General features: G+C 40.0%; 1 protein-coding gene across 2 annotated transcripts; it reads left to right on the top strand.

The window, feature by feature from the left end:
- The first annotated feature begins 2974 nt into the window (after positions 1 to 2974).
- Positions 2975 to 13782, top strand: pitx1 (paired-like homeodomain 1). 2 transcript variants are annotated; one of them, XM_062433248.1, is made up of 4 exons: positions 2975 to 3020; positions 8268 to 8417; positions 9607 to 9809; positions 13234 to 13782. In XM_062433248.1, exons 1-4 carry the CDS (start codon positions 2975 to 2977, stop codon positions 13780 to 13782), a joined length of 948 nt encoding a protein of 315 aa, XP_062289232.1. The 2 variants fall into 2 exon arrangements, with proteins under 2 accessions (XP_062289232.1, XP_062289233.1); XM_062433249.1 differs by lacking the exon at positions 8268 to 8417.

Genomic DNA, 13782 nt, shown 5'->3' with positions numbered 1-13782 from the left:
TAAAAGTATTCATCAGTGATCCAGTCGCTCCGCGGCTTACAGTCTAAATCTACTTTAATCTCGGTCTCGGCTACTTGTGGCCTACTACTTTACTTTGCCTTTTTAGGCCTTTTGTCCATTAATACAACTGCGTTGCGAGCTTAATACCTGAAACAAATCAGCAAGTTTATTTGCTTTAGCTAAAGGCTTTATGAGTGTTTTCGTCGTCTTCTTTGTGTTGTGTCCTTTTAGTCTCCGCCGCTGCGCAGCTACAGCTCACAGGCACACGAATGTTTCCATCTGATCCTTCCTTTATCAGAGTTATTTTATGTCAACAAGGGGATGCAAAAACTATTTTAAAAGCTTTTGTAATAAATAAATAAATTGCAGGGGAAAAATCCAGTTCTAAGTGACAGAATATATATTAATATGTACAATTTAAATGTTTTGATTAATTTAAAACCAACAACTGAACAAAAACGGAAGTTAAACGTGTGTAAATATTAGGATATCAGTGACTAATTGCTTAAATAACCGTAATTTAACAAAGACTTCAGGCAATAATTATCAGACGGTATATTGTTTGCCGAAACCATTAATTACCGAGAAGATAAACGTTATTTAATGCCGTTACCCAAACACAATGTAAAAAAAGGCCTACTGTAATTATAGATTAATATTATAGAATTGCTGCCAATTGAGTATTATATTGGGATATTTCGTGTTTGACAGGTAAAATAACACAATGAAAATATGAGAATGAATGGTAGCTTGTGTGATCTGTTCAGTTTAAATTATAGTATGTTTTGATCTTTGTAAAACAAATAAAATCCTACTTTAAACACAATAAAATAATAATAATAATAATAATAATACATCTGCCGGGTCTGTTGGACTTTCAGTAGTCTAACAGTAATAATTCAACCTCTACCTACAGTGTGTGACTTCATAGAAAGGCTCATTAAAAGGTGGATTGCGCGTGATGCTCAGTTAATGTGCATCATAAAAATACACTTAAGCATAATCTTTTCCCGCCGAAAATGTTTTTCTTTACAGCTACTGTTACAGCTTCACACACACACACACACACACACACACACACACACACACACACACACACACACACACACACACACACACACACACACACACACACACACACACACACACACACACACACACACACACACACACAATACAGAGGAAATTATAAGAGTATAACACACGCGTATTTTTAATACCATAAAATATTTAAAATCGGCATGTCACACAACAATATTAACAATTATAATAATAGCAAGAATTCTGCTAATGATAATAATATATAATTATACATTTGAAAATAAATATGATGATTCAATTTGGGATGGAGAAGTAAGGATGAGGATAGGGATGAAGATAATTATTTTAAGTATAAAGGCTTGAATCAGAAGAAGATGAGGATGAAATGATAAAGATGAAGAAGCTGGGAGAAGGAGAAGGAGAAGAATGGGGGCACAGGAGGAGGAAGATGAGTACGACCGGGGAGGTGGGGGGCGGCGCGGCGGCTGGGGACTGGGGGGGCGGGGGGGGGGTAGTTGCGGTCTCATGACGTCACCACAAGGCGTGCTGCAGACCGCTGGTGAAGAAAACCAAGACAGCGCCGCGGACACTCAACCAAAGCGCTGATTACCGGGGACGCAGCGTTTACGCGCAGCCGACGCTAAAGTGGATTTATTGAACACCTGCATGGGGAAACTCTGAGGCTTTATTCCTTTTTTTCTGTCGTCTGACTCTGCTGGGAACCAAATGGTGAGTACAGCACGCACCTTGTCTCTCAACTCATTGAATTTTGGCTTTGGGGGTCGGTCAGAAAGGTTGGCAGGCATCTCGCTCTGGGTCGTCTTACGCTTCATATGTTGCAACTGTGAATTAGACACGAGTCTGGGTTGAAGAAAATTAGATGTTTACAATTGCTGGCTGAACTGTGCGGTGCTTGTTGTCAGGTAGTTGGGGTCAGAGAGGCAATTGACCGTAGAGAGGCCGGAGAGTAAGTGGAGCTTTACGCACAGCAACGGCAACTATTTCTGGAGTAAAACAGCAGCAGCGCCTGTAAAAAGAATCATTCAGTCAGCTAAAAGAGAGTCAGCGATATTCAAAGTGTCTGAGCATCGCTGTCAGCATTTAGCTTGCTATGCACCAGTGTACTCCAGCACAAATCTGCATTAATCCCTGAATGACGCCTTAAATGAACCAAATGAAAATACGTGCAGGCGGGTGCGCACACTGGAGCGTGTGACCTCTGAGGGACAGAAAAGAGGAGATGAGTGAAGATTTACTGTGGACATAAAAGCAGCAGAGGGATTCCTGTAGATAAGAGGGGTTGTGTGTGTGTGTGTGTGTGTGTGTGTGTGTGTGTGTGTGTGTGTGTGTGTGTGTGTGTGTGTGTGTGTGTGTGTGTGTGTGTGTGTGTGTGTGTGTCTGTCTAGTATCATGGCATGGATAAACCTTCTTTTTTTTTTTACCATGTTGTGTTACAGATGTCACTAAAGGCCAAAAACATGAATATTTTAAATATATAGATATAAATATATTAAAGTACAATAAATAATAGTTTTATATTTGTGAGTGAATTTTGCTATTTGATTTAATATTAGTGCTTAGGAATGTTATTTTTTATTTATTTATTTTTTGTTATTTATAGTGGTTGCATTGCCTTAGAATTTTCCTTATTTTAACATATTTATTTGTTTTTGTCATTTTGTAAAAAGTAGGTGTTTGAGAATTCAGAAAATAGTCCAACATGAATATGACGTTTTCTGTGTTGTTCTGCTGTAGTTTATTATTGCACGGCTTAATACAAAGTTTTGAACTAACTTAACAGCATCAAAAATTGTTGATTATAACACGAGTATTATTAAATTAAAGAGAGGGAAATAAATGTATTTGATTGTTTTATATGCTTGACATTTTCTCCTGATGCAGCCCTCTTGTTTTGTGTTTTCAGGCAAGTGGAATGGAACTGAATCTGTCGAAGAATGTGATTTCTTGCGCTGATCCAGGTATGACATGTTCTACTTATCGGGTTAATAATTAAATTTCCTCTGAGAGAAGTTGTGTTTTTCATTTTTTTGACTGTGTATACTGTCCGTTGCAAAAATATTATGTATAAAGCAAAAATATGCTGTAGTGTTGTTTCGCAGCAAAGTCAGAACTCGTTTTTGGTCAATCTCACAGCACACAGGGACGTGTGCTCACAGGCATCTGGCTTTTAGAAACAATAAGGGGGCTATGGTGAATTAATGCGTGCAGCATTTAGGACACGCTGAGATGAATCTGGGAGCGCGCGGAAATCATTGAAAGCACACTGAGAAAACCCTACAACATTTTCAACAATGTATCCCACAGCTCAGTTTTTACACACAGAACATCTATATTTTTGTGTGTCTGGTTTCTTATTAGATGATTTTCTGGCAAGTTGTTTTGCCTTTGAAAAGAAAAAAGAGAGGGGGGGGGGGGGGCAGGAGGTAACATTTCAAGCCAGAAGGACTGCAAGCATCAAAAAGCTCTATTCAGGAGGAAAATATTTTCCCAAAGCAGAATATTTTTTGTACCATCAAATGAAGTTTTAGGTCAGAAATCAAAAAAGGAGGTTTTCTGTCAGCCTGGGTTTAACCACAGACCAAAAGAAAGAGCCGTGCGTAAGATGGAGACTGAAAACCTTTGGAAAATATCTGGAGGGTTTTTAGACATTTAATTGCCAGACTCGTGAGGAGGAAACTGTTTGTGTACAATCTGTTTAAACCTAATTTTCTCGCAGGAAATAATTATTTATACTACTAAGAAAGTAGCTTCAAACTAAATGCTTTGGTGCTAAATTAAAACAGGAAAACACAAAGTGGACAAACAATTATTCTAAAGACAAACTAACTGAAAGAGATCGTTATTAATAGTAGATGATAATATTTTGCCATTTATTAAAGTTATTGTGTAGTCAAAGTTGCAAAAGATTAATTTTATTGTTTTTTTAGGAGTCAACACTCAGTTTTTTTGGTGTTTTACAAATGTATTTGTTCACATATTGAGAACTAATTCCACTTCAACTCAAGTGATCAACCTTTTTTTAAAATATAAAACCACAGTAAACAGCTGTGCTGAGTAAAATTTCGCCTTATGAGGAGAGTAATATAAAGGACATGAAAAAAACAACATTTTCTGGCATTTTAATATATTTCTCTCATCGGTGTTTTCACTATGATGACCATTTGAGGCGTTGTTTTATTTACACCTGTCAGGTTGTTTGTTGGTTGTCAGGCTCCAGGTCAAACTGGCCTTGGACCAAGCAGAGAAAACCATCACCAAGGCAATAATCAGCTCTGTCCTTCTCCAGTTACCCACCGTCTCCAGTTACATCCCTACTGCTGCCCTTCCCTTGAGTCTGCTCGCCAGCTTTAATTTTCTATATGCTTTGTTTTTTGGCCCCGTGGTTAGCTTTACTTTACTTTGCTTGGTTGCCTTTCAGTGAAGAGAGGGTAAAAAAAAATACACCAGGCTTATATTTTTGTGTGTTTGGTGTGTGATTAACGGCATTCGCCGAGTTTATTTTCACTTCTTGGAGAAAAATATGAGTGTTTGCATTGCCACTGGCCTTTAACCTGTCGTGCCGGATGGAAAGGCTTTTTAACTCATCCATCACACGCAAGTGCCCTCCAGAGCAGAGGAGGAGCAGGACGCAGGCAGGGATGCAGGCTGAGGAGGCTGAGTATTTAGATTACCTCCATCTATCAGCCTGTAATATCTGCTGGAGGACAGAGGAAAGTAGAATCACGGGAACTATCAACTCCTCCATGGAAAATCTCCATGTGTTGTAAATCCCATATTCCCGTGGGTACTTAAAGGGTCATTGAGTTTATTGCGATGTGATTGAATTTTAGTTTACTGTAATGCTGCGGTGATATTCTATAGAGAAAACGTTTCAACTATATGTTTGAGCTGTACTTTCCTTAGAATAAGCCTGCTGGATTTTTTAAAACAATCCTTTAGTTGATCATTTTCGATATTGTTTCTTTCTTAAATGTTTTATAGATCGGCTTCAGTTCTTTTTAAAGAACAGGCTACAACTGCACTACTGCCCCTAAATGACCGTATATTGGGCCACCCATAGTCATGCGCACTTACCCAATAACACACGCAGTGCACCCATTAACCCCTGCAAACTAACACGCACCTATTCCGACGTTCAGTCCATTCAGTGTTCAGACCTGCATAGTAAATAACACCTGCTGTCACAATGGGCTGACCAGGTCCTCGAGGTCACTTATTAAAAAATGCATCATCACTTCTCCTATGCAGCGCTGCGCGTGATCAGTGCATTCTGTCCCAAATATCTCCTCAGAACCATTTTACGCAATTGCATGCAGCTCAGAAAATCAGTAGACAGGTGGGGACAGTTAGTTCCGAACAAGGATACTTTGGTAGGTTATGTGTGATGGTCATAATTGTTACAGGACTGACTTTACACAGCAGGCCAGCATGACGCATCATGGTGGAGCTGGATATTCTTAATTAAGGGTTAATTAATTCTGCTTTAAAAAACCAAAACATGTGGAATGGGTAACAAAAATTCTACATATGCAGATATTTTCATTAAAAGGAATGCATATAGCGCCCCTGTAATGTGTAGAAATATAATAGAGGGCCTTCTATGAGCCCCTCTCTCTTCGAAACACGCTCTGTGCATACAGAGAGTGAACAAATATAGATAGAAAAAGGCAAGTGATTGTTGAGAGCTTGCACAATTGTCTTCTGAAAGGGCCTTCAGGGGAGTTTTCCGGTCGGACGGGGATCTCATGTCAAAAGTCACGGTCACACAATGGCCGAATACGCTCTAGACTGGCGCCGGGGACCGTCCGAGTCAGACTGTGAGGCCTGGCTGAGCCGGTGCACATTTACCTGACATATGTAGCTACAGGCCGGGAGATAACAAGTCAGTCATCATGCAGCCAGTAACCACACAAGAAAAGGACATTTTTGAAATTACGTAATTTGTGTTTTCTGTCTACATATAGCTAAAATGCGCAGAGACACAAACAAATGAAAAAAGATTTGAATTCAAGACAAACTGAAGAAAATTGGAAAACTGGGCGAACTGGTAATGCCTTCTCGCTCCAATGTTTGTGTTTGATTTGAGGAAAATAAGATTTTAAGAGTCCAAAGGCTTAAAACGGGCTAGTAAAAGGGGACTTAGCTCAAACCTATTGATCTTGCACATACATTGTTACATGTGTGAAAATAAGGCCTGTATGGGCATATTGCGTGAGAAAGAAACAAAAGGTAAATCAAAATTACAGCTTAAAACAAAATACATTTTTAAAAACTCCATCTCATGAATACCATAAAGAAATGGCCTGTGATGAGGCCTCACCTGGTGCCATTCTGACGTCAAACTAATTGACATCGAGACATTCATGAGCAGCTTTTTAACAGAGTAAGTTTTGTTAAAAATGTCCACTGCAGGCTCGGCATTGCTGCAGTGTATTGATGCATATACCACTACAGTGTAGCACACACAGATCAGCAAGTCCACATCTGGACGAAGCTCCTCAATTCTGCGCACCGGCTCACTGATGTTCAGAGGGTTACAGCTCACTTTAACTGCGCTGTGAGGCAATGCACGCACTGTGCATGCGTGTCAGAGATGACAGATTATAATCCAACCAGAGGACTCCCTGGAATCAACACTTCATTTGCATTTTTGATATTCACACTTAATTCTTCTCAGCTTCATCTAAAATATACCACAGGATTTAATTGGCTTTGGATTCCAGATGGCTTGAATACTGTCAGTCTCCACTGGGATATAACATACATCTTAACTTCAGTGCCAACAAAACAGAGTAAAGGCTCATTATACTATGTCGTCATCACATCAGTAGCTAATTAACTGCATTTTTAGGTTAGCTGTGATCTCATTATATTAGCGGACAGTCAGTCATAATGGGATTTGTGCTGAAAGTTTGAAATCCAGCAGTCAGAGTGGGATGTGAGGAAACTGAAGGTATGTTGTTGAAGTTTCAACTAAGTTTCTATTGATGTTTGATTACAAACCGGCGGCTGTGCTGCGCAGACAGATCTACTGCTGTCAACAGATTATTATTCACTGACTTATTTGGTAGAAAGCAGCCTGGTGCTGGCCCTGCTACAGAAAGCACAGAGTGCAGGTACAAAACACAGCGTGCGTTTAGTAATGAAAGAGAGAGCTCTGATCTGCCTGGCTTGAATTAGTCCTGATTGTTTATTTGTCCGAGTCGAGGGAAGGAGAAGCAAGGAGCTGATAAAGCGACACTTGTCAGTTTACAGTGTCTCATTTAAACACACAATAATATTCATATCATCGTGCACTTCTCCTTCTGAGGAAACAGTAACTGGGCAGGCCAGCGAGGATAGCAAATGTTTATTCAGCTCAGTACATATCCAAGATATAGTCGACATCGTGTGGGAGTGTGTGTATAAGCGCACCCGCCTGCGTTACACCGGACACATCTCAAAACATGCCTGCACGAATAACAAAGGCCTATTTTACTCTGAGAGCAAAGCATTACCCTGCGCGCTCCCGATAGGTGACCCCGCTGGAGAAAAGTAAGAGCGAACGCTGCAAAACATAACCAGACTTCCAGTGTAATGCTGTGCCTTAAAAAGTATGTTCAGGTAACAAAGCTGCCAGCAGGGTACATACATTCACTTGGTATGAATTGGCTTTTTTGTTCAGACGGGTTGCTTTTGATTTTTTCCTCCACTCAAACTTGATTATAGATATTTGCATGCGACTAAAAAACAAACAAACCTCCAATTAATTAATCACACGTTTTTTCATTGGTTTTTAGCTTGACGTCAGACTAAATATCTTGTCTGGGTGGATGTGTTTTCTTGCAGCGGGCAGTGGGTGGGACTCGCTCGTTTTGGGGAGGTTGAACGTAGCAGATGGGTGGGTCTCATGTGTGGATTGGAGAGACGGAGCTTCCTCTCGGTCACAGCGGGCAGAAGCTTCTCTCTTCAGCGGATAGAAGGAGTGCGCATTGGGTCGTCACTGCTGCATTGGAGGGAAAGGGGGGCTGGCTTTTTTTTTTTTTCTTCTTTCTTTCTTGGAAGGACAAAACTCTCGTGGAAATTCTCCCTGCATGCTTAATTCTCTCATGTCGCCGTGTGTGTCTGGCAGCGGGTGGATTTTTTGTAGAGTAGCTGTTGAGGAAAGCTTTGTGCAGCCCAGGATTCACCCCCGTTTCCTCTTTGTACGCATCCTTCTCTTCAAGGTGGGATGAATTTGGACAGAATCGCTGAGGCAGTGAGAGCACCGCCGCCCCGCGACGTGGCGCCCGCGTTTCATTTACCCAGAACTTCAAACAGCAGTCGGGAAACTTTAGAGAACTCAAGCAGCGAGTCTTCAGACACAGAGTTGGCAGGTACACAGTCAGAGTGCTTTTTAGCAACTCGATTTTTTTCTTCTAAGTGCAATAACAGTTTATTTAACGTCTCCATACGCACGTTTACGGTGAGCTGTCACAGGTTAAAGCTACTAAACAGGGAGACTGATTATTTGAGTTAACTTGTAGTTCCAGTGTTGTTTATTCTTACTGCAATGACGGGTTATTTCCGTATGTTACGATGCAACATCCACATGGATAAATTACATGGACATATTTTTACTAAATCTTAACTTGATCTATTTTTGTTCTCTAGTTTAATGTGTACAAAAACACCAGAATAAGGAATAGCTAAGATTTGTTACATCCCATTTTCTGTTTATTGCGCTGGCTGAACCAAATACTTGGCAGGATCCTGAGGTCTGTCAGGGAAAAATGTGCAGAACAGCCTGGCCTGCTGTCAGTAAATGCATTAAAACAAACTATAAATATTGGGCTCGTCCACCAATCTAAATGGAAAGCCAGAAGGACTGAATTTACTTTTTTTTTTCTTCCAAAAAGCTTCTTGTCCTTTAGCTTGGCCTCATTTTAAGAAAAACATATTTTTTCTGTGTCAGTCGTCAAAGTATGCATGGCAAAGAAATATGGGTGATTGTCAATAATTCCTCCTTTCTTGGGTTGACATTATTTATAGGGTTTACATTATAAATTGTGTTTTGTGGCTTCAGGTTTCAATTAGTTTTTAATTTTTTTATTTTTGGTGATTATTCTTGTTTTGTGATTTAACCTTTGCACGTGTTGACCCTTCAGATTAACGAGGCAATCTTGTAAGGACACGCATACAAGATAGCGTTGGTAGATAAGAGAGGGCAGACCTCGTAAAGAAAAGTCATATTGATCTATTAATGTAAACCGAGGCAAACTTAAGTGTGTGTTTGAAATAATCGACACAAAACTCACAGATATACTTGTAAAATATTTGGCTTTAGTCAGTCACTTCTCCTCTGGTTTATTTTAAAGAACTTTGTAAAGTATTCATAGGCTGACAGGCCTTTTCAGTTGACCCAGAGTTTTAGAAGCTACTTTTGCACATCGCTGCATTTCCACTCTGAAATGTATAAATCCAAATACTAACATCTTAAATGCAAACATATAATCTATTAGCATACTATGTAAGTACCATACAGCTGCATCATAATGTCATTTCACCCTGATTTACGATCCACAGAAAAGGAGAGGAGTGCTGAACACAGGAGCGATGACGGCAACGTGGACGATCCCAAGAAGAAGAAGCAGCGGCGGCAGCGGACTCACTTCACCAGCCAGCAGCTGCAGGAGCTGGAAGCCACTTTCCAGAGGAACCGCTACCCGGACATGAGTACCAGGGAGGAGATCGCCGTGTGGACCAACCTGACCGAGGCCAGAGTCCGGGTAAGAAGCCAGCAGGCAGGCCACCGGCCGTGCGTAAAGTGTGCCTCATGCGTGCTTAAATAAGATTAGACAAATACATTGAGGCTTTTTGTGATTTTTTTCGGGCAGGAGAGTTCTCGATTAATTAATGAAATAACTGAGACACATTGACCAAAGAAATTGAATCAAACTCAGAGGATAAAAAAACATTACAAAAAACAAGAACTTACTAAAAACGTAAACTTTAAGTTAATGGATTGAAACGAAAGCCATATGATAAGTGCGTTAAGTATCCCCATTATTATTTGCTGCTAATTTGACCACTGATTTGCCTAAAATCAAACTCAAAAAATGTTGACCGAACTATGTGCGGAACTGAGGTCTTTATTTTAAATGCGGCGTCCTGTGCTACAACTGAATGAAAACATAAACATCCAACCTTTTTTATCTCAATTACAGCAGTGGTTTTACATTTAATCCGTGATATAATTCAGACAGGCCCTGAAGAAAATCCTTTGACAAAAAACTGGGATATTTTCAAAACTGCAGAATTAACATTTGTTAAGTTGCAATCATCACTGACTGTCAGCTAGAGTGCATCCAAAGTCTTCCATTATTAAAGCAACTCAGCACCGCGCGCATTTCTGACACAAACGGGACTAAAAGTTCACCCTTAAAAAAAAAAACATTATTCATGCTGAACATTTTGCAGGAAATACACAATATATTAAACTATTTAGATGTGCTGGAAATGACATCCTGTCTAAAGGTGGATTGGCGCTGCTAATGAAGCATTTGTCTTTTTATGACATCATCACAAGTCTGGACCCTTATTTCTCCCCGCAGAGGAAAACTGGAGCTCTGCAAGAACAGAACCATCATGTGCTTATATTTATTCAGCACACAGGACGATACATTTACCAACTTTTTGAGGGAAATAATTTTTAAACAATATGTTATACAACCAACATTAGGTGATTTGAATTGTTTTATGTCAATGGTCCATTTAAAAGTAGAACGTTGACACACTACGTTGCTTTTTACTTTGAGTGGCTTAATAAATGTTGGACTCAATTACTCCGTATAGGTCCTCATGCAGGTTTCTCCTTTCTGGGTCCAAACAACTTTAAGTAAGAAACGTGCATTAAACACGAAAAATTGCAGTAGGTTTTCATTTCCAGCAACTGGCGCCTGGCGGCCTGTCCTTGCAGAATCCACCGTCTCAAATTGCATAAAAAATATTGAAAGTGTAGGGAAACCGTAAAAAAAAAAATCTTAGAAGTAGTTCAGAGTGCTGGATCCCTCATTTCTGGAGCCAATGAGTGGGGAATTCTACAAACAGCGCAGCCTTTTATTTGGGTGGAATAAAAAGAAAACGTTGTAAAAAGCGCAGATTGACACAGAACAGTCTGAATATGTCACAAATCATGTTTGGGCTTTTAGTGAAGTTTTACCACTTAAGCATTTAGACCTGATTTATTAATGCCATTTAATGAAGCGAAACACATATTCAGTGGGACGAAGTCTTTTGAGTGTTGCCAACTATTCGTTTAAATAGTTTTAATTAGTTGTTGCTCGTTAACATGACATTCAAACTCAAAGTATCTTTTTAATTCAATTTTTTTCTTCTTTTTTTTTTTTTTTTACTTTTTTGGCTGGAGCCACACACGAGATGAGACAGTGCTGTGAAGCGTAGCTGCGTGTTTCCTGCGCAGTTCTGCTGTCACATCGCTCATGTCTTTTGTGGACAATTTGTCCGCAGCACCCTGTTCCTCGCGGGTCTATAAATAGCCGCCGTGGGCCCGCTCTGATGATACCACTTGTAAACTGTTTCTACTATGAATTAAAAATGACTCGCAGAGTGCCGACTAACGGATATTTTGTCAGGTTTCGATAAGGTGTGAAGATATCCAGAGGCCCATTTCTGATTCATTTACAGTCGTCCGTCTGTGCGCGCGTGATTCATGTTGTAAACATGTTGGTTTTATTTTTGGGAGTCTGACCTACATACTGATATATACACCCAGGCCTCTATTTTACCACCGTGCAAAGCAGGTATCAGATACATTTCATTGCTAGATATGGTGCAATAGAAAATCACTGTCATAACAGGAGTTAAATTGTTGTTGTTTTTCTACGTGATTAATAGTAAAAAAAAATATTAAACATGCAAATATGTTAAGACTCACGTTAGATGTTTTTTGTTTTGTTTTTTACAAATACTACTTTTTGTTAATCATTCAAATATTATTTTCTATGAAGAGGACATTTAACATCTTCTGCACAAATATCTGAACACAACTGAATATTAATGTATTTTAATAATAGACTTCAATACACAAACAACACAAACAAAAAACAGCAGTTTGGAACTGACAGCTACTTACTGTAGTTTCTGTTTCAATTTAAATAGTCGAATCTTGGTTTTCAAACACTATTATTTGAATTAAGTGAAAGATTTTGACGATTGGACTAAAGAGCAGCAGCTGCTGTCTGATTTAAAATAAGGTTTCCCCCGTTGACTGATTGTGAGGATTTGAGTCAAGTGTTCAATGAGGGAAATAAAACATTTTTTATTTTTACATGCAAACACTGAAACGCCGTTTATCTCAATCATGTCTTCATCAGCATTTCATTAAACATCCTTCATACTAATCAGCAGTCAAGGCCTGAGAGAAACTGAGCACTGAGTTGTTTTTTTAATTTGTTTTAAAAAGGTCCAAACTGATTTATGTGACCATAAATAAACTGTTTTATTTATAGAGCCGAACTTAAAAGGTTTGACCACGAGGCAAATAAGCCTTTGTGTGTTTCTCAAATGATCACAACTGAAAATTACAGAAATACAGTCATTTTACTGTGTGTGTGTGTGTGTGTGTGTGTGTGTGTGTGTGTGTGTGTGTGTGTGTGTGTGTGTGTGTGTGTGTGTGTGTGTGTGTGTGTGTGTGTGTATTAAAGATCTGTCAGTCAGATGGCAGGGCATGGGGCTTCAAATTGTGACTTTTTGAAAGAAATTTAGCCCACACAAGTTAAGAGAAACATGCAAACATTCATTTAGAGTTTAAAAAAAAGCACACATACTATTTTGTATTTGTTATACTGTTTTGTTTTGTTTTTAATAAAGGCAGCAGCACTAACAAGGGTTTGATCTTCTAAATGTTCCCAGAAATGTTACTTAATTGTTATTATTTACACAATTTAAGATTTTTTTAAAACCCAGTGTAGTGTCATTTCTAATAAAAAGTCTAATTTTAGTGCCACATAGGCCTACTTGGGACATGTTTTAGATTTTAGGGCTATAAGACATGGAAGTGTTAATATGGAGAAGAAAAAAAGGAATACATTAATAATATTTCTGACAGTTTCTTGAGCCTCTTGATAAATCTGCTCCGCTGCTGTGTGTCCATTAATCTCCACATGCACTAACCCCGTGTGTCTCCTCCAGGTGTGGTTCAAAAACCGCCGGGCCAAGTGGAGGAAGCGGGAGCGGAACCAACAGATGGACCTGTGCAAGAACAGCTACCTGCCACAGTTCAGCGGCCTGATGCAGCCCTACGACGACATGTACCCGGCTTACACCTACAACAACTGGACAAACAAGGGCCTGACTCCGGCGCCGCTGACTACCAAGAACTTCACCTTCTTCAACTCCATGAGCCCCCTCACCTCGCAGTCCATGTTCTCGGCACCGAACTCCATCTCCTCCATGACCATGGCATCCGGGATGGGCCACTCCGCCGTGCCGGGCATGCCCACCCCCGGTCTCAATAATATAAGCAACCTGAACGGGATCGGTACGTCAGGCATCAACTCTGCCATGTCGTCATCCGCGTGTCCGTACGGGCCTCCCGGCTCTCCGTACAGCGTTTACCGGGACACATGCAACTCCAGCCTGGCCACCCTCAGACTCAAATCCAAACAGCACCCAACCTTTGGATACAGCAGCCTGCAGAGCCCCGGATCCAGCCTGAACGCCTGTCAATACAACAGCTGA

Source organism: Scomber scombrus, chromosome 14, assembly GCF_963691925.1.
Source record: "Scomber scombrus chromosome 14, fScoSco1.1, whole genome shotgun sequence".
Lineage (NCBI taxonomy): Eukaryota > Metazoa > Chordata > Actinopteri > Scombriformes > Scombridae > Scomber > Scomber scombrus.
The sequence above is the reverse complement of the archived record's forward strand: the minus strand, read 5'-3'. Positions and strand labels throughout refer to the sequence as shown.